Source organism: Capricornis sumatraensis, chromosome 2, assembly GCF_032405125.1.
Source record: "Capricornis sumatraensis isolate serow.1 chromosome 2, serow.2, whole genome shotgun sequence".
In the NCBI taxonomy this organism is placed as follows: Eukaryota; Metazoa; Chordata; class Mammalia; order Artiodactyla; family Bovidae; genus Capricornis; species Capricornis sumatraensis.
Genome location: NC_091070.1, coordinates 135,631,103 through 135,655,164, shown reverse-complemented (window position 1 = coordinate 135,655,164; position 24,062 = coordinate 135,631,103). Strand labels below are relative to the sequence as shown.

The 24,062-nt window shown below is 42.8% G+C and overlaps 1 protein-coding gene across 2 annotated transcripts in view; it reads right to left on the bottom strand.

Moving 5' to 3' along the window:
- The window catches only part of CLCC1 (chloride channel CLIC like 1), a 34,701-nt gene extending 11,552 nt beyond the window's left edge, over positions 1-23,149 (bottom strand). Inside the window, exons 1-4 of one of the 2 annotated variants that reach the window (XM_068964343.1) lie at positions 23,024-23,149; positions 4,526-4,666; positions 4,038-4,139; positions 1,383-1,490 (exon numbers count right to left, since the gene is read on the bottom strand). In XM_068964343.1, the coding sequence (XP_068820444.1) occupies positions 1,383-1,490; positions 4,038-4,139; positions 4,526-4,654 (339 nt within the window). In that variant the 5' untranslated portion in view covers positions 4,655-4,666; positions 23,024-23,149. The remainder of the gene's footprint in view (positions 1-1,382; positions 1,491-4,037; positions 4,140-4,525; positions 4,667-23,023) is intronic. The other variant, XM_068964342.1, reaches the window with a different exon arrangement.
- Between the last annotated feature and the right edge of the window lie 913 nt (positions 23,150-24,062).

The window sequence follows — 24,062 nt, the reverse complement described above, 5'->3', positions numbered from 1 at the left end:
TTTAAAAATTGGAAAATAACCTGAAAAGATAAAGAGATCACAAAATAACATGAGAGCTGAAAACAGCCTTGTTTTACCTCAACTGAAAGTGGGCTCATCAGGCAACTCAAATGTTTTGCCACTCTGAGCATGTTTAAGAGTGACACAAAAGCAGGAAGACTGATTCTAAGTTACGAATAAAGTTTAGTATTCAAAATATTACAAAATACGAATCCAGCAAATAATGAGGATAAACTATCATTATTTTATGATTCAGTTCATGTCTTCCCATTTGCTGACACAGCTTTCAAACAGCCTAAAATTTAGAGTGTACCAATAAGAAAAACAAAAAGGATCTCAAAAAAACAGCAAAATCTGGGTTTCCATGAACATCTTTATTAGTGTGAGTACAGGTCAGCAAAATCTCTATAAACATTAAACAGTTAACATAAGAGAAAATTATCTTTTCTAACAGTAAATACTGATTTTTATATTACAAAGTAGGTATTAAATGAGAAAAACCCAAGTGTCATGTAATATCACAAATCATCAGTAAGTATAAAAAAGTAGCCACTGATTAAATATTTCTAAAAAACCAAAAGCTATTCCAAGCTTCTCCATCTGGAATCTTTTCTAGCTCCACTGGTTTCCTCATCTATAAAACAGACTCTTTTCCACCTTGCACTTGTAAGACTCTAACTGAAGGTTATACATATGATTACATCTGCTTTTACATCTCCAAAATAAGGTGGGATTATTACTCATTTTTAACACTCTCTATTTAAAAATTTTCTAGGTGTTTCAACTCCCTGAAGGGAAAAAAATGACTTGAAAAAATGGAATCTTAACACTAATCATGAAAAATACGTCCATGACATGTAATTCTTTTTTTTTTTTTTTTTTATGACATGTAATTCTATAAAGCAGCCCTTGCCACAATAAACAGCTAGGGGAAAAATCTTAAAACCCACTTTTCTTTTTCTCAATATATAATGATGTTACATCATTTGAACAAGGAAGCGTGGAAATGATAGAAAAGAACTAAGGACTGGAATAGGACTCTTACCAAGTCATGAGTTTAAGTTTGCAACTGATCAGCAAAGTTCAAATAGCAAATTTAAAAAAAATCTCCCTCTCCCCCCAACTCAATTAGGTGGTACAGCAGTGCACAGAGTAAGTAAATCCCCATGAACTGTAAGAAAAAGAGGAAAGGCCAGCACTGCTCACTTGCCTTCCACCAAATCAGCAGGCTGCTACCTTCTGCTGATTAAGGTTTTGGTAAAAGGGCGAGACAGGTATTCTCTGTAGAAGTATAATGATGCTTTATCAGTGCTGATATAACGTGAAGTTAATACGTAACAAAAATATCCACTACACTGATTAGTATTACATCAAATACTCACAAGTCCAAGCTTTTTGGTTTCAATCAAAATCTTATTTAAGTACCTCCTAAAAACTGGATTGCTTTGACTTTCATAGTCTTTTCTCTTTTGCTTTTCACATTCATCAATCTGCAACCACAAAACAAATACATTAGTTAGTGTCCGAGTTTAATGTAAGGGTCAAGTTTCTAGCCTAGTGGCCCCATGGAGGTCAAAGTAAGGAGGTGGTTATTTTCATCAAGCTTGCATTAAAATGTAGAGCTGGCCTGCTTTCTGTGGGTTCTCTTTGCAAAAAGTAGGCAACAAAAGAGCACCAGGAGTCCCATACTGCACCAACTGGCAGTTTTCTTGCTGCCTTTCAGCAGTTTTAAAGCTGAAGATCATGAAACAAGGACGCAGAGACGTGGACAAGCGGAACTTCTGGACCAGTCTGCCCCTTCCGAATGCCAAAGTGACGATTTAAAGAAAGAAAAGGAAAGGGGAGAAAAAAATAGAGAGAGAGCACAGCCAAACAGAAACAGAGGCAACATGAAGCTAGAAGATGAAGGACACGCAAAGATTTTCGTGAATGTGTGTATTACTTTTTGGCCTTTTACTGATTTTTCCTGCCAACTATCAATCACGCCCTACCACATGGCAGGAATACTTTGGCCACCTGAGGCGAAGAACTGACTCCTTGGAAAAGACTCTGATGCTGGGAAAGATTGAAGGCAGGAGAAGAAGTGGACGACAGAGAATGAGATGGTTGGATGGCATCATCGACTCAAAGGACATGAGTTTGAACAATGAGTTGGTGATGGACACGGAAGCCTGGAGTGCTGCAGTCCATGGGGTCGCAAAGAGTTGGACACAACTAAGCAACTGAACTAAGGCCTCTCCAGATGTCCACACACGGCAGCCCGTCTGCACAGAATCCCTCATGAGGACAGACTTCCTCTGAACTCAGGTCTATAATCACCAGAGCGGTTAGTTTCTGAGTGAGGGTAGTGCCCGTCGTAAGACATTTAGAACCTGCGATAAGCAACTTCCACTTATTACTTGAGTGTGGAGCACTAGCTGAGTGGAGCACTGGAATGGGCTTCAGGTGATAAACACGTAATAACTGAGCAGCACACACAGGCCCAGGACAGAACGACACTCCAGAAGTCACAGGGCACTGCTCGGCTTTCAGGCAAGGTTTACAAACCTTAAAATTTTGTAATTTCTTTTTAAGAGTAAAAAAATTTTTTTAAAACAAAGACTAAAGACTTCGTTTTACTAATCATGTTTTTACAATGTCAGACCCAAAGTCACAAACAATAGAATGAAAAATTTCAGCAAAAGGGCATTTCTCCATTTCCTACCATGCAGCCGAATTAGCTCACTACACCACAAAATGCAGTTAAGACTGAATCAAATTTCATCCAAGCCTTTCTTTGCTAGCACTCAGATGAGACAACATTCACATTTGGTAAGAACCACAAGCAGCTGCTTATAGACCTCACTGGGATACCTCTGGATCTCAAGTAGCAAGCTCCCCCAGCCTCTCAAAATGGAACCCTCCCCCATTCACTCCAGCTCTTCCCGATGCTCAACCACCACAACTTGCCTATTCTACTACAGAAAAGTTTTCTCTTCACCCAGTCACAGCCTCAGTGTGAGCCTTCAGCGTTGCTGCACCTCTGCCCTCCCCCATCCCAGCTTCCTCCACACTGCCGCCAGCACCCTGCCTCAAAACCAACAGAGGTGGGTTCTGGCAGCATAACCTGTGCTCAAACCAACCAACAATCGTGACTTACTTCCTTTCTCAAACTCTACTGCAGCCACAGAAATAAAAGGACTGAATAAATGAAGTAAGAGTTACCACACACCAGATTATAATAATCCCTTATACTTGTAGGAGCAACTGTTATGCTTATACGCTAGCAGGAGAGACATTTCTTCATTTGCTATACTTGTCATGAGTTATTACAGTCCAGCATTGTGACAGCTGATAGAGCATCAAGAGTGAATAAAATATTCTTTATCCCAAGAAACGTTCAGCCTGGTGAAGAAATAATTACAACATAGTGAGATAAATGTTATTACAGGAAAATAAAAGTACAATTTTTAAAAATTCAAGGCCAGAGTAAAGAGAAACCAAGGCTAGGGTAATTAAAGAAAAAAAATTATTTATATATTTGTAAACTGTACTTTAGATAAAAACACAAGTTCAGTTCAGTTGCTCATTCGTGTCCGACTCTTTGCGACCCCATGAATTGCAGCACGCCAGGCCTCCCTGTCCATCACTCAAACTCATGTCCATCGAGTTGGTGATGCCATCCAGCCATCTCATCCTCTGTTGTCCCCTTCTCCTCCTGCCCCCAATCCCTCCCAGCATCAGAGTCTTTTCCAATGAGTCAACTCTTTGCATGAGGTGGCCAAAGTATTGGAGTTTCAGCTTTAGCATCATTCCTTCCAAAGAACACCTAGGATTGATCTCCTTTAGAATGGATTGGTTGGATCCCCTTGCAGTCCAAGGGACTCGCAAGAGTCTTCTCCAACACCACAGTTCAAAAGCCTCAATTCTTCGGCGCTCAGCTTTCTTCACAGTCCAACTCTCATATCCATACAAACACAAGAAATGTTAGCAAAGACAGAAAACACAGAACAATTTAACATACCATAATACAAAAATCATGAATAAAAAATCCTAACCTTATAAGTTAAAGAATCAAGTCTGTTGTAACATTCTGACAATTCATCAGCATGCGATAAGTCAGGACTGACCTCTTCTTTCTCTGATATACCATATTTCACCTGGAGCAGAGCAGAGAGAGGTTTTATTTCTTTATATTCAGTTGTAAAAATAATCTACAGTTAATGAAGACTAAAATTTTGACTCCATCATTTTATGGCTTTGCTTCAACTGTATTAAACCACCAAAAAAGTAACAGCCTCAAATTTATATACTAGCTAAGAACAAATGGGTTTGCTTCTTGATCAGCTTTACATTCAAATCTGAAACAGAATTAAACAGGTGGGGTCGAAGTCACCTTAGGCTAAGAGACAGGAAGATATTCTGCATGGTCATGAATCACTGACACAGGACTATTTCACAGCTCTGTGAAAAACAATAACAAATGTAGACTATTCCCATCACAGGACTGGTAAGGTATTATACACACACGGAGTTTTGTGAATACCTGAGATTTTCTCATTCTTCCTGAAGCAGCATCATAGTTAAGCATGTCTGTGGGATCAATCCATTCATCATCATGGGCATAAGCAGTTATCAGCCACAGACATTCACAGAGGAGCAGAGAATACAGCATCCTGCGTGAATGCTACAAAAATTAGCACATATATTGAAGTATGATTACTTTTAATAAAAACAACCTACTTCTAGTGTTATGATAATGCTTTCTTAATAACTGAAATAAAAATACTTAGTAAAATGGTATTTGTATATAAACACATACATACATGCACACACAGTCTCATTGAGACTATATACATTTTTTTTTTTCCTAAATGATTTTCTAAATGATTCAGCAATTCCATTCCGAGGTATATACCCAAGAGAAGTGAAAATATATGTCAACACAAAAACCTGTACACAAACATTTATAGCTGCATTATTCACAATAGCCAAAGTGGAGAAACAACCCAAATGTCTATAAGCTAATGACTATCACACAGTGGAATATTATTAGGCCATAAAAAGGAATGAAGTATTGATCCATGCTACAACATGGGTGAGTCTTGAAAACCTTGTTGTTCAGTCACTAAGTCAAGTCCAACTCTTTGTGACCCTATGGACTGTAGCCCACCAAGCTCCACTGAGGATACTGGACTGGATTTTGCAATTTCCTTTTCCAAGGAATCGTACCCACCCAGAGATCCAACCCTGCCTTTCCTGAATTAGCAGGTGGGTTCTTTACTGCTGAGCCCCCATTATGCCATCTGAAAATAGCCAGTCACCAAAAACCATATATTATGATTCCACTGATATGAACTGTCCAGAATAGGAAAGTCTACGGAGACTGGTAGGTGGATATAAGAAACTGAGGCTATAAGAGACAGAGGGGTGGGAGTTAAGTGGTACAGAGCTTTTTTTTTCATTGAAGTATAGTTGATTTACAATGTTGTGTTAGTTTCTGCTGTATAGCAAAGTGATTCAGTTATATAATATGCATACATTCCATTTTATACTCTTTTCCATTATGGTTTACCACAGGATATTGAATATAGTTAGTTCCCTGTGCTATACAGTAGAACCTTGTTATTTATCCACTCTAGGTATTAATATAATAGTTTGTCTCTGCTCACCCCAAACTCCCAAGCCATCCTTCCTCCAACTCCCTCCCCCTTGGCAACCACAAGTCTGCCCTCTATATCTGTGAGTTGTTACAGGGTTTCTTTTTGAGGTGATGAAAAGTGATCTAAAATTAACTGTGGAAATGATTGTACATTATCTGTGAATATACCAGAAAACTGCTGAACTGTACAACTTAAATGGATGAATTGTACAGTATGTGAATCATTTCTCAGTAAGGCTGTGGGAAATGGGAAACTTAAAAGGTGCAAAATTAAGATTCAAATGAGGTGACCAAATTCTCAATCAGAGAAAATAGCTTGCTTCATCTAAGCCTCTGCATAAACACTGTCAAATTGTTTCAACAACACACTATCTTCTCTATTCAACATAGTCCAATACAGCAGCCATTAGCCACACATGGCTATCTAAATTAAAATTACACTGCAAATTATTTCCTTATTTTCACTAGCTGCATTTCAAGTGCTCAGTTGCCACATATGGCTAGTGTCTTCCAAACTGGACAGAGTGGCTTCCAAAATGGACAGTGCAGATACAGAACATTATCATGACTGCAGATTGTTCTGTCAAACCACCTCTGTGAATAAGGATCAGGTAAGGGAGTTCCAAGATGGGAATGCCCTGGGCCCTGTCCAGTAATGGCTTACAGTGTAGCTGTAGGAATAAAAAGTAACTTCAGGCTAAACCAAACACTTCTTTGTGCTCCTGGTGTGCTGTTTCTTCTTCTAGCGTAACATACACTGAAATTAACCACTTACTGGTCAGTCTCGCCCCTTGCCACAAAGGCTCTCAATCCTGCATTAGAATCACCTGGGAAGTTTCTAAATTCTCCAACCTTATGGCCACCTCCCAAGTCAATTAAATTAGAATCTCTAGGTGAGGAACCACTGTCTACAAATTGGCACTGGCCTGTCAGATGACACCCCCCTTATGGCAGAAAGTGAAGAGGAGCTAAAAAGCCTCTTGATGAAAGTGAAAGAGGAGAGTGAAAAAGTTGGCTTAAAGCTCAACATTCAGAAAATGAAGATCATGGCATCCGGTCCCATCACTTCATGGGAAATAGATGGGGAAACAGTAGAAGCAGTGTCAGACTTTATTTTTGGGGGCTCCAAAATCACTGCAGATGGTGACTGCAGTCATGAAATTAAAAGACGCTTACTGCTTGGAAGAAAAATTATGACCAACCTAGATAGCATATTCAAAAGCAGAGACATTACTTTGCCAACTAAGGTCCGTCTAGTCAAGGCTATGGTTTTTCCAGTAGTCATGTATGGATGTGAGAGTTGGACTGTGAAGAAGGCTGAGCGCTGAAGAATTGATGCTTTTGAACTGTGGTGTTGGAGAAGACTCTTGAGAGTCTTCTTGAGAGTCCCTTGGATGAGTCCCTCCAGTCCATTCTGAAGGAGATCAGCCCTGGGATTTCTTTGGGAGGAATGATGCTAAAGCTGAAGCTCCAATACTTTGGCCACGTCATGCGAAGAGTTGACTCATTGGAAAAGACTCTGATGCTGGGAGGGATTGGGGGCGGGAGGAGAAGGGGACAACCGAGGATGAGATGGCTGGATGGCATCACTGACTCAATGGACGTGAATCTGAGTGAAATCCAGGAGTTGGTGATGGACAGGGAGGCCTGGCATGCTGCGATTCATGGGGTCGCAAAGAGTCGGGCACAACTGAGCAACTGAACTGAACTGAACTGTCAACTACAAACACGCACTTGCCAAAAGCATTTGCCAGTGACTGAAAAACAACAGGGGTGTTTGCCCTCTGCCTCTGCAAAGACTGAACCCTGTGCTGCTGCAGCTGCAGACCTTCAACACCCTCTGAGGGGAATTCAGGGCAGAGAATGAGGCGCTCTGGGCTCCAGGGAAACGGTGGAAGAGGTCTTCAGACAGATATTTTCAGGAACTGATTTCATGATCCCAACCCTTGCATCTCCTCATATCTAGAAAAGCACTAAATCCCTCATGGTGACATCAGCTCCTTGTGACTAGCAGAAAACCTTTTGTAAAGTAAGCACCTGATTACACTGAACTCCCCCTGCATCAAAATCATATATTTACCTTCCCCTGGGGGCTTCCCTGGTGCCTCAGATGGTAAAGAATCTGCCTGCAATGCAGGAGACCCAGGTTCGACCCCTGGGTTGGGAAGATCCCCTGGAGAAGGGAATGGCAACCCACTCCAGTATTCCTGCCTGGAGAATCCCATGGACAGAGGAGCCTGGAGGGCCTCTTTGGAGCAGTCTCTCAGAGCTACCTGAGGTGCTGTCTCTTGGCTGCAGCTCTCATTTTGTCCTAAATAAAACTTAACTCGCAACTCTCAGGTTGTGCATCTTTTTAGTCGAAACTAGGTGTAGGGATTTTCAAAGCTCCCCTACTGGTTCCATCACACAATGAAGGTAGAAAACCACAGCACGATTATGTGAATTTTTCCAGAGAAGGTTAACTCCTGACTCAAGTCTGAAGTCACCTTCCTAATACCCTCTCCTCCATCTTGCCTCACCCCTCTCCAAACCCAACACCCAGCCAGTGGCCAGCAAGTGAAAGACACTCAGTAAGGTAAGCAGCAAATGCCGACAATCAAGGCCTCAGCAGGGATTCAAAGAGCTTCAGGGGCTGAAAGGAGGAAACAGCACATCTGACTGGGAGCAACCGGGGAGATTTCACGGAGGAATGGGCATGGGAAATAGACTCTGAAGTATGGGCAGCATTCTAAGAGTGCGAGACACGGGAGGCAGAAAGCAACAGGTTCGTCTCAGAAACCGGAAACATGAGGAGGCACGTGGTGGAACGCAGAGCTGGAGAGGTGGGCTGCGCTGACTCTGCCAAAGTAAAAAGCTTATAACTGACTTCACCTGCTACCAATAGTTTTCAAGGGGGATGGGAACTATATTTGGGGAAGATGAAACCAGAGTTAACTGTACTCTCAGTTCAAAAGGAGGCTGAGGTAGAAAAGGATGTTGATCTGAAAGAGTGGTGGCAATGAGACCAGAAAGAACCCACCAGACACATTTTTAAGATTAATTCTACAGACCTTGGCAGCTGAATGCACATAGAAGGAAAAAGGAGAACGATGACAGACAGGACTCTTAAGATTTCAAGGCCCACCATCAACAAAAACGGTGATATCATTAACTTAAAGAAATTGAGAATCAGAAGACAGCCTGGGGAAAAGTTCAGCACTCCTTTGTTCAACATTTACAAAACACCTGCTGGATTCTACGCACTGTCGTGATGGGGCTAATAGGAAACTAGATCAGTCAGGCTGTCTTGAAGAAACTTACATTCTAGTGGGGGATGACAATAAACTGACAAAAAAGTAATCTCAGATAGTGATAAGTCCTATGAGGAAAATAACGCAAGACAAAGGTGTGGATGGCCTGGCCTACCCTATACCAGGATCAGCTGCTTCTACTTTACTACTTTGGAAGACTTGCTTTTGGGGACCCTCCCATGGAACTCAGCCACCATGCTGTGAAAAAGTTAAGTCACCAGGAGACCCCACGTGTCGGGGCACACTGATCTCCCAGTTGGCACCAACATCAACAATGAGTCATGTAGGTGAGTCCTCCTGGTGGATCCAGTCCAATCCCTTGGTAACGGACTTGGTGATCTGCCACCATCATGCGGGAAAAACTGACTACCCAGCTGAGTCCAATAGAGTCCCGTAAGCCACAGAATTATGAGATGAGAAAAGGGTTGTTTAAAGCCTCTAAACTTTGGGGTGGTTTGCTACACAGTGGTATATAACCGATTAGGCAGAAAAATAATTAACTGTAGAAAGATTGGGGAAAAGAAAATTCAGAGAGAGGAGATCGCAAGCATAAAAGCATAATCCCCCAGGTAGGGATTATGTTTGAAGCATTCAAAGAATGGGCAAGAAGGCTAGAACAACTGTTTTTTTACACCACGAGGTTGTGCTATCCACATTAACACAGAAATGCATTGCAGAAATTGCTGGTAAATTGGATGAGAAAAGATTCAGGATGATGCCAAGGTTTGTGAACTACGTCTTGTGAATGAGCTGGAGGGGAGAAGGGGAATAGGCCATAGTAACGAGTATGGTTTTTACTTAAGTGTAACAGGAAGTCAGCCACTAGAGAGTTTTAAGCACAGAAATGATAGAATCAGGATTATATTTTAAAATCACTGGGGCTGCTATGTGGAAGCCGGAACAGAGGGCAAAAGCACGAAACTAGAAAGAAGGCATGTGGCAAAGCCCAGCTAACAGGCCACCAAGCATGTTACTTCTTTCTGAACACATGGTAACAAGTGGTGTCTCCCAGTTAAGTATGTGACAACTAAGTCCTGGTCAGCACAACAGCAGTGGAAGAAATATGCACCACATCCATGAAAGCCTCCCTGCTTGAACTTCCATCAGCTGCCCCACCCCAGCCCCCACCAGGCAATGGGGAGGACGCTGAGCCCTAGAGAAGGGCAGCCTGATTATGGAAGGAGCTGGGACCCTAAACAACCACATGCAAGGCCACCTGTTAAGTGGGAACACGTTTTTTGACTTTCATGTGAATGAAAATTAATTTATTTTAGGGTAAGTCCTAAGATTTGGGGGTTGGTTTTTTTACACCATCTTGTGCTACTGTAATTAATATAGAAATGCACTGCAGACATTCTGGTAAATTGGACGTAAGAAGTAAGGACAAGAAAAGATTCAGGATGATGTTAAGGTTTGTGACCAGAGCAACTGGGAGAATGGGAAAAGACTGAAGGACACTCAGGAGGGCAGACAACAAGTTTGGATATAACAAGAGTTCTGCTTCGGACACAGTACATTTCGAATGTTTACTGATATCCACATAGAGATGTCCCATACACAGTATGGAGGTAAGGAGAGAAATGGGTCTACAGAAATACAGGTGAGAGCCTTCAAGATGTAGCTGAGCTATTTCAAATCCTAAAAGATGACACTGTTAAAGTGCCACACTCAATATGCCAGCAAATTTGGAAAACTCAGCAGTGGCCACAGGACTGGAAAAGGTCAGATTACATTCCAATTCCAAAGAAGGGCAATGCCAAAGAATGTTCAAATACCACACAGTTGCACTCATTTCACATGCTAGCAAAGTAATGCTCAAAATCCTTCAAGTCAGGCTTCAACAGTACATGAATCGAGAACTTTCAGATGTACAAACTGGATTTAGGAAAGCAGAGAAACCAGAGACCAAACTGCCAACATCCACTGGATCACAGAAAAAGAGAATTCCAGAAAACATCTACTTCTGTTTCACTGACTATGTTAAAGCCTGTGACTGTGTAAGTGAAAGTGAAGTCGCTCAGTTGTGTCTGACTCTCTGCAACCCCATGGACTGTAGCCCACCAGGCTCCTCAGTCCATGGAATTTTCCAGGCAAGAGTACTGGAGTGGGTTACCATTTCCTTCTCCAGGGGATCTTCCCAACCCAGGGATCAAACCCAGGTCTCCCGCACTGCAGGATCACAACAAACTGTGGAAAATTTTTAAAGAGATAGGAATACCAGACCACCTTACCTGCCTCCTGAGAAACCTATATGCAGGTCAAGAAGCAACACTGAATGGAGAGTAACATGGAAACACACATTACCATATGTAAAATAGATAGCCAAAGGGAATTTGCTGTGACTCAGGGAGTTCAAACTTGGGCTCTGTAACAACTTAGAGGAGTGGGATGGGGAGGGAGGAGACGTATGTATACCTATGGTTGATTAGTGTCAATGTTTTGCAGAAACCAACACAATACTGTAAAGCAATTATCCTTCAATTAAAAATAAGCTTAAAAAAAAGTGAGAACTGTACATGGAACAACGGACTGGTTCAAAATTGGGAACGGAGAACATCATGGCTGTATATTGTCACTCTGCTTATTTAACTTATATGCAAAGTACATCATGTGAAATGCCAGGCTGGATGAAGCTCAGGCTGAAATCAAGACTGCCAGGAAAAATATCAGTAACCTCAGATATGCAGATGACTCCACCCTAATGGCAGAAAGTGAAAAGGAACTAAAGAGCCTCTTGATGAAAGTGAAAGAGGAGAGTGAAAAAGCTGGCTTAAAACTCAACAGACAAAAAATGAAATCACGGCATTTGGTCCCATGACTTCAAGGCAAATAGATGGGGAAACAATGGAAACAGTGAGAGACTTATTTTGGGGGGCTCCAAAATCACTGCAGATGGTGACTGCACCCATGAAATTAAAAGACACTTGCTCCGTGGAAGAAAAGCTATGACTAACCTGGAGAGCTTACTAAAAAGCAGAGACATTACTTTGCCAACAAAGGTCTGTCTAGTCAAAGCTATGGTTTTTCCAATAGTTACATATGGATGTGAGAGCAGGACCATAAAGAAGGCTGATCGCCGAAGAATTGATGCTTTCGAACTATGGTGCTGGAGGAGACTCTTGAGAGTCCCTTGAACAGCAAGGAGATCAAAGCAGTCAATCCTAAAGGAAATCAACCCTGAATATTTATTGGAAAGGCTGATGCTGAAGCTGAAGTTCCAATACTTTGGCCACCTGATGTGAAGAGCTGATTCATTGCAAAAGACCCTGATGCTGGGAAAGATTGAGGGCAGGAGGAGAAGGGGATGACACAGGATGAGGTGGATGACTCAATGGACACGAGTTTGAGCAAGCTCTGGGAGTTGGTGATGAACAGGGAAGCCTGGCATGCTCTCTGTAGTTCATGGGGTCGCAAAGAATTGGGCACGACTGAGCAACCGAACAATAAAGATGTAGATGAGATGGATAAACCATGGACTGGCTAAGATCACCACAAGATCTATTGTGAAGATAAAAGACTGAGACCTGGAGCATGCCAACACTTGGAGGTTGGAGAGAACAAGTGGATGCTAATAAGAGATGATGTCAACGAGTACTAGTGAGGCAGGAAGAAGACCAGGAGAGAATGTTATTTCAGAAGCCAAGTGAAGAAAGATGGGAACAGATAACTGTATCAAATGCTGCTGAAAGATCAAGTGATCAGAGGACAACAAAATGATCACCGGGTTTGGTACAGCAGTTTTTAACAAAGTGGCAGGGACAGGAGTCTGGCAGTTAGAAAGAAAACGTTCAGGTAAGGGATTTAGGTCAGGGTAACATAGTGACTCCATGCTCCAAAGCACTCCCCAGACTCCCACTTCTGGCGAAGATGGAGTAACAGGGACCAGATTTACCTTCCTGCCTGAACAACCAGGAAAGAACACTGCACAAAATATATAAAATGGTTTTCAAGACAGTGAACACCAAGCAAGAAAGGTGATCCTTGCAAGACAGGAAACAAACATGGATAACCCTTCCACTGCCCCAGCTTACTGTCTTGAGAGTCTCTAGACCACAGGCACCCAGAGAGGGAATTCAGGCAGAATTCAGGCAGCTGGGCTCCTTGAGGAGGTTTGAGTTGAGTTTGAAGAAACCAAGGGAGCTGGAGATAAGTGGGAAAATCTGCATAGACCTCCAGAGGTCTGCAGAGGGTCCCTGCAATACAGTAAAGAATATCTGATCTTTGTTCCCAGTTCCTCCAAAACCCTTGAGATTTCCTAACTGACAGGACTGCGTTAATGCTAATAAGGTGACTCATGGTGGGCTCCTAGATAGTTTCAGGTTGGGGACTGTTCACCAGGAAAACCAGGCAGGACTTCCCTGGTGCTCCAGTGGCTGAGAGTCTGTCTGCCAATTTAGGGAACATGGGTTCAATCCCTGCTCCGGGAAGATTCCACATGCCAAGGGGCAACTGGGCCCATGTGCCACAACTACTGAGCCTGAGCACCTTAGAGCCTGTGTTCAGCAACAAGGAGCCACTGCAACGAGAAGCCTGCACACCCAAACTAAGGAGAACCCGCACACAGCAGCAAATACCCAGCAGAGCCGAAAGTAATTAATTAAAAAAAAACCACCTAGCACATGATTAGAGGACTGGAACTTGTTCAGTCATCCAACCTCTGGGGATGAGAGGGCCGCTGGAGACTGGGTTCAGTCAGGTGGCCAATGAATCAATCATGCCTACGGAATGAAACCTGATTAAAAAAACTCTGGACTTTCACTCATCTCCTCCTGCAAGAGCACCAAAACGGCAACTAGATGTTGACCAACCATTGACAGGGGATGCTGGAACCCACCAAATAACGATGCCCCACACCCAAAGACAAAAGAGCCGCAGCAAAATGGTAGGAGGGGCACAATCACAATAAAATCAAACCCCACACCCGCTGGGTGGGTGACCCACAAACTGGAGAACAATGATACCAGAGAAGCTCCACCACTGTTGTAAAGGTTCTGAATCCCACGTCAGATTCCCAGCCTGGGGATCCGACAAAGGGACTGAGAATCCCAGGGAGCCTGTCTGTGAAGCCCAGCAGGATTTGATTAGAGGACTTCCACAGGACTGGAGGAAACAAACGCCAGTCCTGGAGGCACAGACAAAACTGTACATGCACCATGACCCAGAGGAGAGGAGCAGGGACCCCACAGGAGACCAAACCAAAACTGCCTGCTAGCGTTGGAAGGCCTCCTGTGGAGGCGTGGGCTGGCAGGGCCTGACCACAGGGGCGGGGCACTGGCAGCAGTAGTCCTAGAAGGTCCTCCTTGGCATAATTCCTCTTGAAGTTTGCCATTAACCCTACCACAGAGCCCACAGACCCCAGGGCTAGGTTGCCACAGGCCAAACTAACAGGGAGGGCACGTAACCCCACCCATCAGCAGATAATTGGGTCAAGCTTTACTGAGCAAAAGGCCATGCACACCAGAGCAAGACCCAGTTTTTCCCACAGCCAGTCCCTCCCATCAGGAAGCTTATACAAGCCTCTTAGCCTCATCCATCAGAGGGCAAAGAGAAGCAAGAAGAACCACAATCCACAGGAGCTGGAGCAAAAATCACATTACAGAAAGTTAATTAGGATGTAAAACCAGAAAGTGATGTCCCAGATGAAGGGACAAGATAAAAGGCCAGAAAAGAAACTAAATGAAGTGAAGACAGGCAACCTTCCAGAAAAAGAATTCAGAATAACGATAGTGAAGATGGTTCAAGAGCTCCAGAAAACAATGGAGAAGATGCAAGAAATGTTTACCAAAGACCTAGAAGAACTCAAAAACAAAAAACAGAGATGAATAATACATTAGAAGAAATTAATAGCAGAATAACTGAGGCAGAAGAACGGATAAATGACCTGGAGGACAGAATGACAGAAATCACTGCCACGGAACATAACGTAAAAAAAGAATGAAAAAACAAGGAAGACAGCCCAACAGACCTCTGGGACAACACTAAACGCACCAACATTTGCACCATGGGGGTCCCAGAAGGAGAAGAGAGAGAGAAAGGACCTGAAAAATATCTGAAGAGCTAACAGATGAGAACTTCCCTAACATGGGGAAGGAAGTAGTCAACCAAGTCCAAGAAGCACAGAGAGTTTCAAGCAGGACAAAGCTAAGGAGGAACACACTGATACACACAGTAATCATAAAGACAAAGATAAAATATTAACAAGGAAAAACAACAAACAACATACAAGAGAATGCCCGTAAGGTTATCAGCTGATTTCTCAACAGAAACTCTACAAGCCAGAAGGGAATGGCATGATATACTGAAAGGGACGAAAGGGAAAAACAGACAACCAAGGATACTCTACCCAGCAAGACTCCCCTTCAGATCTGATGGAGAAATCAAAAGTTTTCCAGACAAGCCAAAGTTAAGAGAATTCAGTACCACCAAAGCAGCTTTTCAACAAAAGCTAAAGGAACTTCTTCAGGCAGGAAACACAAGAGAAGGGAAAGACTTACAGAAAATGAACCCAAAATAATTAAGAAAATGGTAACAGGATCATGCATATCAATCATTACCTTAAATTTAAATGGATTAAATGCACCAACCAAAAGACACAGACTGGCTGGGCAGATGAAAACATGTACACAGATGCATTTCCACTTACCACAGCACTCTGCTTGAGTTTCCAAATTGTATGTAATTATTTTACACTGGGCTTCTCTGGTGGCTCAGATGGTAAAGAATCCACCTGCAATGCAGGAGATCTGGGTTCAACCCCTGGGTTGGGAAGATTCCCCTGGAGGAAGGCATGGCAACCCACTCCAGTATTCTTGCCTGGACAGAGGAGCTTGGTAGGCTCCACGGGGTCGCAAAGAGTTGGAGACAACTGAGTCACTAAGCACAGCACATGTTCCCATTATGGCTTGCAATTGTAATTATCTTTTTTTTTGGTCTGGCTATTGATTATGAAAACTGATAAACATCTTTTACTATTGTGATTATGTAACTAGTACTCAATACCACTGTTTCATGATTGGTCAACAGGAAAATAATAGAATTCTGTATCACCAAAACTACCATTTAATATAAAAACCTTTAATCACTTTTTAAAATCCTGACACAATTGCTCAGGTATTGCTTTTTTTTTCCTCCAGAGCTCCAGATAGGTTTTTAACTAGCAGCCATGTTTATTTAAAAAAAAACTGGACCATACGATGATCTTTTACTTTTATCTAGTTTTACTTTCTTATTTCATATTCAGCACTCCCATTTCATTTAGATTATGTTTTCCAATTTCTCCATTTTTTAAAAATTTTTTTGAGGCCTTTATCAAGCACAGAAAAGTTTTTGTATTTATATTTATATATAGTATAGCATAATATATGTATATTATACTGCTGCTGCTGCTAAGTCACTTCAGTCGTGTCCGACTCTGTGTGACCCCATAGATGGCAGCCCACCAGGCTCCCCCATCCCTGGGATTCTCCAGGCAAGAACACTGGAGTGGGTTGCCATTTCCTTCTCCAATGCATGAAAGTGAAAAGTCAAAGTGAAGTCGCTCAGTCGTGTCTGACTCTTCGCGACCCCATGGACCGCAGTCTACCAGGCTCCTCTGTCCATGGGATTTTCCAGGCAAGAGTACTAGAGTGGGGTGCCATCGCTTTCTCCGGTATATTATACTATTCTATAATAAATAGTATGCATAATATATATATTTTAGAAAACTTATTAATTTTGCCTAACTAAAAATTTTTTTGACATTGAGTCTACTCATTTGACTTAGTATGAATAGAATGTTAGATGTCTAATTTTAAAAAACAGATATGCAACAAGGGCTTACTGAATAGCACAGGGACCTATAGTCAATATCTCATAATAATCTATAATGAAAAATAATCTGAAAAATAACATATGTGCATATGTGTAACTGAATCACCTTGCTGTGCACCTGAAACACTGTAAGTCAGCTATACGTCAATAAAATATATATAGTCAGGAAAAAAAAAAAACCTCTGGACACTGCAACTCAGAGGAGCATCCTGGCTGGTGACACACTGATGTGCTGAGATGATGAAACACCTGGCTTCCATGAGGACACAGGAGCTCTGCACTCTCCCCCCGAGACCTGCCCTGTCTGTCTCTTCCTTTGGCTGATCTTCGTCTATATTCTTTGTAATATGACCATTAACTGTAGTGCCTTCAGTCATTTTAGTGAATCATCTGATCTGATGGGGTTGTGGGAACCACTCAATCTATAGTTAGTTGGTTAAAAGTACAGGTGGCCTCCAAGACACGCATCTTATGTGGGCAAAGTCTTGTAACTTTATCTTGCAGGGTGTACACTAACTCTGGATAGGCAGTGTCAGAACTAAACTGGCGGACGCCCAGTCTGAGAGAACTGGTATCAAAACAGACCCCTTTGAGTATTCAGCACAGTGCTGACCAATGCACGCATAAGAGGAAAGTAGCTGAGGCCTGAGAAATAACCATGGAAAGAATTCAATGCAAAAATAAAGAATAAAAAGAAATAAGAAAACAGGTAATAGGGAAGATGATAAAACCAAAACTTGGTTCTTTGAAATGACGAATAAAACTGATAACCCTATATATAATATTAACAAAAAGAGAAGGCCCCCAAAACCAGTATCAAAGAAGGAAAACTCATTCATGACTAAAAGAAAACATTTAGCAAACCAAGAATAAAAGAAACTTTGTCAGAGTACTATAGCAAGCACTACACTTGGTAAATATTGAGACCCTTCCTTCTGCGATCAGGAATGAGACAAGGGCACTGGCAATGTTCTACTCCTTAACCCGGACAGTAATTACACAGGTGCTTGCTCTTTAGTAACTCGCTAAGGTGAACATTTGTATTTTACACACTTTTCTGTATGTATGTCTATTTCACATTTTACAAAAGGTTTTTTTTCACCCTATGGGAAAGACTAATTAAGCTACTGTTATGACCTAAACTATATCTCTCCAACCAAATTCATATGTTGAAGTCCTAACCCCCAGTTCCTCAGAATATTTGAAGGCAGGATCTCTAAACAGGTGATTAAGTTAAAATGAGGTCATTAGCATGGGCCCTCCTCCACTCTGACTGGCGTCCTTATAAGAGGAAATCTGGTCACAGGCAGGCCCGAGGGAGGATGACATGAAGGCACAAGAAGACGGCCACCCGCAAGCCAGAGAGACCACAGGAAACCCACTCTGCAGACACCTTGACCTTGGATTTGTAGCCTCCAAAACTGAGAGAAATTTCTGTCGTCTAAGCTGCCCAGTCTGGGGTACTCTGTCATGGCAGCCCTAGCAAACTAACACAAATTTCCTCAGACATAAAAAACTAACAAAGTCAACAACCCACAGACTCTTGATACGTTAAAGAAGTTTAACTGCAATGAAGAAAGGTGTGACTAAAAGAACCAAGGAGTATGGGGACTAATCAAGTATACTGATCAACTTAATAAACAACTGAGAGTTTTTTGAAAAAACTAACTTTATGTTTAAAAATGTGAAGTCAAAACACTAGATAACAATAATGATGGGAATGGCCTCCTAAGATCCCTCGGACGCTCCAGAGATACTTAGAAATACTGGATAACGGTATACTTTATTAGGGAAAAAAGGACTTAAGCTAAGGAATAAAGCCTTGAGAAGATTCAAATATAAAAGAGGAGACTCAAGACTAATGAGAGTAATCGAAGGCAAGCTAAAAACATGCAAAGTGCAGAAACCAAGAGGGGCTTAATCTGAAGGAGCTGTTAGTCAACTATATTAAATACTCCTGAGAAGCTGAGGAAAATAAAGTCTGAAAAAAGTCACTGGATTGGTTAATTAGTTGGTCATCTGTGAAATGACTTTCATAAAATGATGAAGAGCCTAATTCTAAGCAGTTAAGAACTAAGTAGGTGAAGAGAAAACACACTTGTGGTTGCCAAGGGGGAGGGGGTGGGAGAGGGATGGAATGGGAGTTTAGGGTTAGCAGATGCAAGCTACTATATCTGAAATGGATAAACAAGGTCCTACTCTACAGCACAGAGCGCTATATTCAGTATCCCATGATAAACCATAATGGAAAAGAAAAAAGAAATGTATATATACACACGTATAACTGAATCACTCTTCTGTAGAGCAGAAACCAACACAACAATGTAAGTCAGCCATTTTCAATGAAAATAAAAGAACTAAGGAATTCCCTGGCAGTCCAGTGATTAGGACTCCGCACTTTCATTGCCATGCTGCTGCTGCTGCTAAGTCGCTTCAGTCGTGTCCAACTCTGTGCGACCCCACAGACAGCAGCCCACCAGGCTCCCCCGTCCCTGGGATTCTCCAGGCAAGAACACTGGAGTGGGTTGCCATTTCCTTCTCCAATGCATGAAAGTGAAAAGTGAAAGTGAAGTTGCTCAGTCGTGTCCAACTCTTCACGACCCCATGGGCCGGGGATAAATCCCTGGTTAAGGAACTAAGATCCATCAAACTGCAAGGCGTGAGTAAAAAAGAATACATTTGAATCAGTTCTAATGAGGTGGATGAAACTGGAGCCAATTATACAGAGTGAAGTAAACCAGAAAGAAAAACACCAATACAGTATACTAACACATATATATGGAATTTAGAAAGATGGTAACAATAACCCCGTATGCGAGACAGCAAAAGAGACACAGATGTACAGAACAGTCTTTTGGACTCTGTGGGAGAGGGAGAGGGTGGGATGATTTGGGAGAGTGGCATTGAAACATGTATAATATTATATAAGAAATGAATCGCCAGTCTAGGTTCGATGCAAGATACAGGATGCTTGGGGCTGGTGCACGGGGATGACCCAGAGAGATGGTATGGGGTGGGAGGGGGGTTCAGGATGGGGAACACGTGTACACCCGTGGCGGATTCATGTTGATGTATGGCAAAACCAATACAGTATTGTAAAGTAAAATAAAGTAAAAAAAAAAAAAACACCTAACAGAGGGAAGCTGAGTCCATGGACAAATAAAAAAAAAAAGATTGAGGGAATGCCTATGCTTTTTGGGACCACACAGAATTGCACTTATGGTCAACCAAAACACTTTCAGGCCATAGCTTAGCAACCTACATGCAAGGAACAATTTGCATTATTGCTTAAGAAATAAAGGTTGATAATATTAAAAAAAAAAAAAGAACTAAGTAGCTGACAATGACAAAGAGAGTCTGAACTGAGCAGATTCAGAAAAGACGGCAGTGTATGAAATCATGGCTACACTTAACGATTTTCAGAGGCAACAGGTTTACATGACTTCATCAACAGAGCTTTTCTGGTAGGACAGTTTGCCACCTCTGGGGCTTTACTGCTCTCATGATTTCCCTGGGATATAAGAGGAGTGCAGATCCTAGATCTTGAAATGTCTGAAATCAACTGTTCTGAGGTGACGCTAGTGGTAAAGAATCCACCTGAGGATGCAAGAGAGGCAGGTTTGATCCCTGGATCAGGAAGATCCCCTGGAGAAGGAAATGGCATCCCATTCCAGTATTCTTGCCTGGAAAATTCCATGGGCAGAGGAGCAGGCTACAGTCCATAGGGCCACAAAGAATTGAGTGACACAACTGAGTGACTGAGCACATCAATAGAAATGAATGAGGAAGGATGGAAACAAAGGCTCGAAAGAAAAAGAGAAGCTCAGAGTTCACATTGTGATTATTAAGAGGACAGAAAAAAAAGACCACTGGAAAACCCGGACTGTCTCTGTGAGCACAGGTGGGATGGAGAATGGAGATTTGGAAAAATAGGAGGCATTCTGCAAAGGGAGATAAATCAGAAAACTGTCAAGCAGCTGAGTTTTGACTATGAACCCCGCAAGGTAATGCTATTGGCAGCTATGCTATTTTCTCCAATATTGATCAGCAGCCCTAGGGGTAGGGATCAGCAATGCAGAAATGATACAAGACCAGGAGGTGAAGCAGAATAATGGAAGCAGCTGCAAATCTGCCAAACCCCTCCGGTCCCTGACTTGAGAAATCTCACAGGTGATCTCACACATCCTCCATACAAAGCCGCATCCAAACCTGGTGGAGATCTTGTTAAGAAACAGCTTCTGACTGAGTAAATCGGAGGTGGGCATGAGCTTCTGCACTTCTAACAAGCTCCCAGTGATGGCAGAGATGCTGGCCTACAGACTACACTATGAGCGCAAAGAGTGAAGCCAAAGTGTTAGTCGTTCGGTCATGTCTAACTCTGCAACCCCGTGAGCTGCAGCCCTTCAGGCTCCTCTGTCCAAGGGATTCTCTAGGCAAGAATGCTGGAGCGGGTTGCCATGTCCTCCTCCAGGGGACCTTCCCAATCTAGGAATTGAACCCAAGTCTTCTGCATTGCAGGGAGATTCTTTACCATCTCAGCCAAAGTGTTAAGGAAAAGCACCTTATGTTGGTTTAGTTCAGTGGCGCTATCTGTGATTCTATTATTTGTCAGTCATTAGTCTCTCTCCAGAGAAGGAAATGGCACCCCACTCCAGTATTCTTGCCTGGAAAATCCTGTGGATGGAGGAGCCTGGTGGGCTGCTGTCCACAGGGTCGCACAGAGTTGGACATGACTGAGGCGACTTAGCATGCATGCACGCATGCATTGGAGATGAAAATGGCAACCCTCTTCAGTGTTCCTGCCTGGAGAATCCCAGGGACGGAGGAGCCTGGTGGGGTGCCATCTATGGGGTCACACGGAGTGGGACACGACTGAAGTGACTCAGCAGCAGCAGCAGCAGCAGTCTCTCTCCCCTAGTTTTTATTTTTTTAATCAATTTTTTCATCTGTCAGTCTTTGACGCTAATGTTAAAGTTGTTAAATAATAGTAGCAAGCAAAACCTATTACATTCATTCATTTAATCCTCACAAGAACTCTTAGAAGTAGTACCATTGTTATCTTCATTTTACAGATCAGAAAAACAAGTAACTTGCCCAAGACCACTCAGCTATTATGTGGCCCAACCCAGACTATACAGTCCATGGAATTCTCCAGGCTAGAATACTGGAGTGGGTAGCCTTTCCTTTCTCCAGGGAAATCTTCCCAACCCAGGAATTGAACCCAAGTCTCCCCCATTGCAGGCGGATTCTTTACCAGCTGAGCCACAAGGGAAATCCAAGAATACTGGAGTGGGTAGCCTACCCCTTCTCCAGAGGTTCCTCCTGACCTAGGAATCAAACCGGGGTTTCCTGCATTGCAGGCGGATTCTTTACCAACAGAGCTATCAGGGAAGCCCTCCAACCCATACTGGCTCTACCTAAAAACTGCCTCTCCAGAGCAAGATGCCAAAGGTCCTGAGGGGCTATTCTGAGAAGGCGGGTAGGAACTGCGGAATCCCATCTCTACAAAGTGGGAATGCAGAGTGGGCTGTAACAGGAGATACTCGTCTGGGCAGCTACCAACAAAGAGATCTCCAAAAACATTGCCAGCCACTGAGTGGAAATCGGCATAAAAGAGGAGCATCTGATTTCAACGAATTTACACGTGAAATGAGTAAGAAAATTAACTTGGATATTAAAGTCAACTGAAGGGCATAGGAGTCGGGGGTTGCAATTTAGTTCGCGTGCATTTGTGTAGTTTCCTGGAACTGTGGTTCTCAAACTTCAGAGCATTTCTAACAGTTCTTAGATGAGGACGACGATGATAGTAATGATGATAAAGCTAGTCTGGGGACCACACCTTCATAACCACCATCATTGTGAAAAATGTCATTGTTTTTCACCACCCACTCATAAATATTCATCTCTAATTTTAACATTCAAATTAATTTGGAGTTTTTGAAAACTACAACCAAATCCGAGCCATTCTGCTGGCGGTATTCGTTCAGATTGTTTTTTAAGTTTTCAGAGATAACTGAAGCCAACAAAAGTCAACGTTTGCTCGCGTCTCGTTTTGCGCGTCTTGCCCCTTTTCAGGAGGACGCCCTTCGAAGCGCGCAAAGTGAGAGCAACCGCGCGGCAACCAGAGTTAAGGCCGTCAACTGGCCGGTAAGATAAGGGGGCAGGTCGCTCGCCCACCCCGGTCGACGCCGCGCTCCGAAGTCCCCCGCAGGCCCCGACAGCGCCCCTGGCCTCGCCTGCGCCGCCGCCCACGGAACCCGCCCGCTGCACAAACGCAACCGACCTCGCGGACTCACGTCTCGGGTCGCCCTCCTGCCTCTCCGGGAAGACAGACACCAGACTTGGCAGCTGGTGAAGGTGGCCAGCCGCCCCGCAAGCCGCCGAGCACTTCAGCTAGGGGCCTGCCTGGCGCGCGTCCTCATCGATTTGCTCGGCCGGCGGCTGTACGTCCTTCCCGGACGCGCGGCTGATTGGCCCGTCAAGGGGGCGGGGCCGGCCTCCGTCGGCCTGTTTTAGGCCTGCGTTCCTTTATCCTCATAAGTTGGTCGCTGCAAGTGAAATCTTACTTCGAAGCCAAATATATTAAACGGGTACGAAGCGTATTTTCTTATCGATTTATTTTCTCTAAGTTCTCGAATACTTAACATTTGCAATAAAACATAAATCTGTTCTGAGCGTAATTTTTTTAATGGGGCATGGTTAATGACAACAGTAGTCCTGTAGTATTGGGTACTGGGCAGGGTTTGGAGAGTGCACGCTTTGTGGTAATTGGAAATAGTAAGTTTTGCTTTGATTTTTGTCCTTAAGTATTGGCCTTGCAGGTTCAGAAAATTCTCCAAAGAGGAAAATAATGAATTTTACACATTAGGAGGAATGAGAGGTGTCTGTAAGTTATTGGCAGCAAATTTCAAAGTATGTTAAAATTTGGCATATTATGTGGTACACTTGAGTGTGCGTGTTGCTTTTCACAATTTTTTTTAAAGTAAAATACACCTGACACAAAATTTATCATCTTAGCCATTTTTAAGAGTGGAATTGTCACTAAGGACATTTATATTGTTGTGCAAGTATGACCACCACCCATCTCCATAAATCTTTTCCTCCTGCAAAACTGAAACTCTGTGCACCTTGTAAAATTCATTATTTCCTCTTTGCCCAGGGCAATCACCAAAGATACTCATCTCTATGAATTTGTCTACCTTAGGTACCTTGAGTGGAATCATACAATATTTGTCTTTCTGTGACTGGCCTATTTCACTTAGCATAATATCCTCAAGGATCAACCATGTTATAACATGTATCAAAATGTCCTTCCTTTTTAA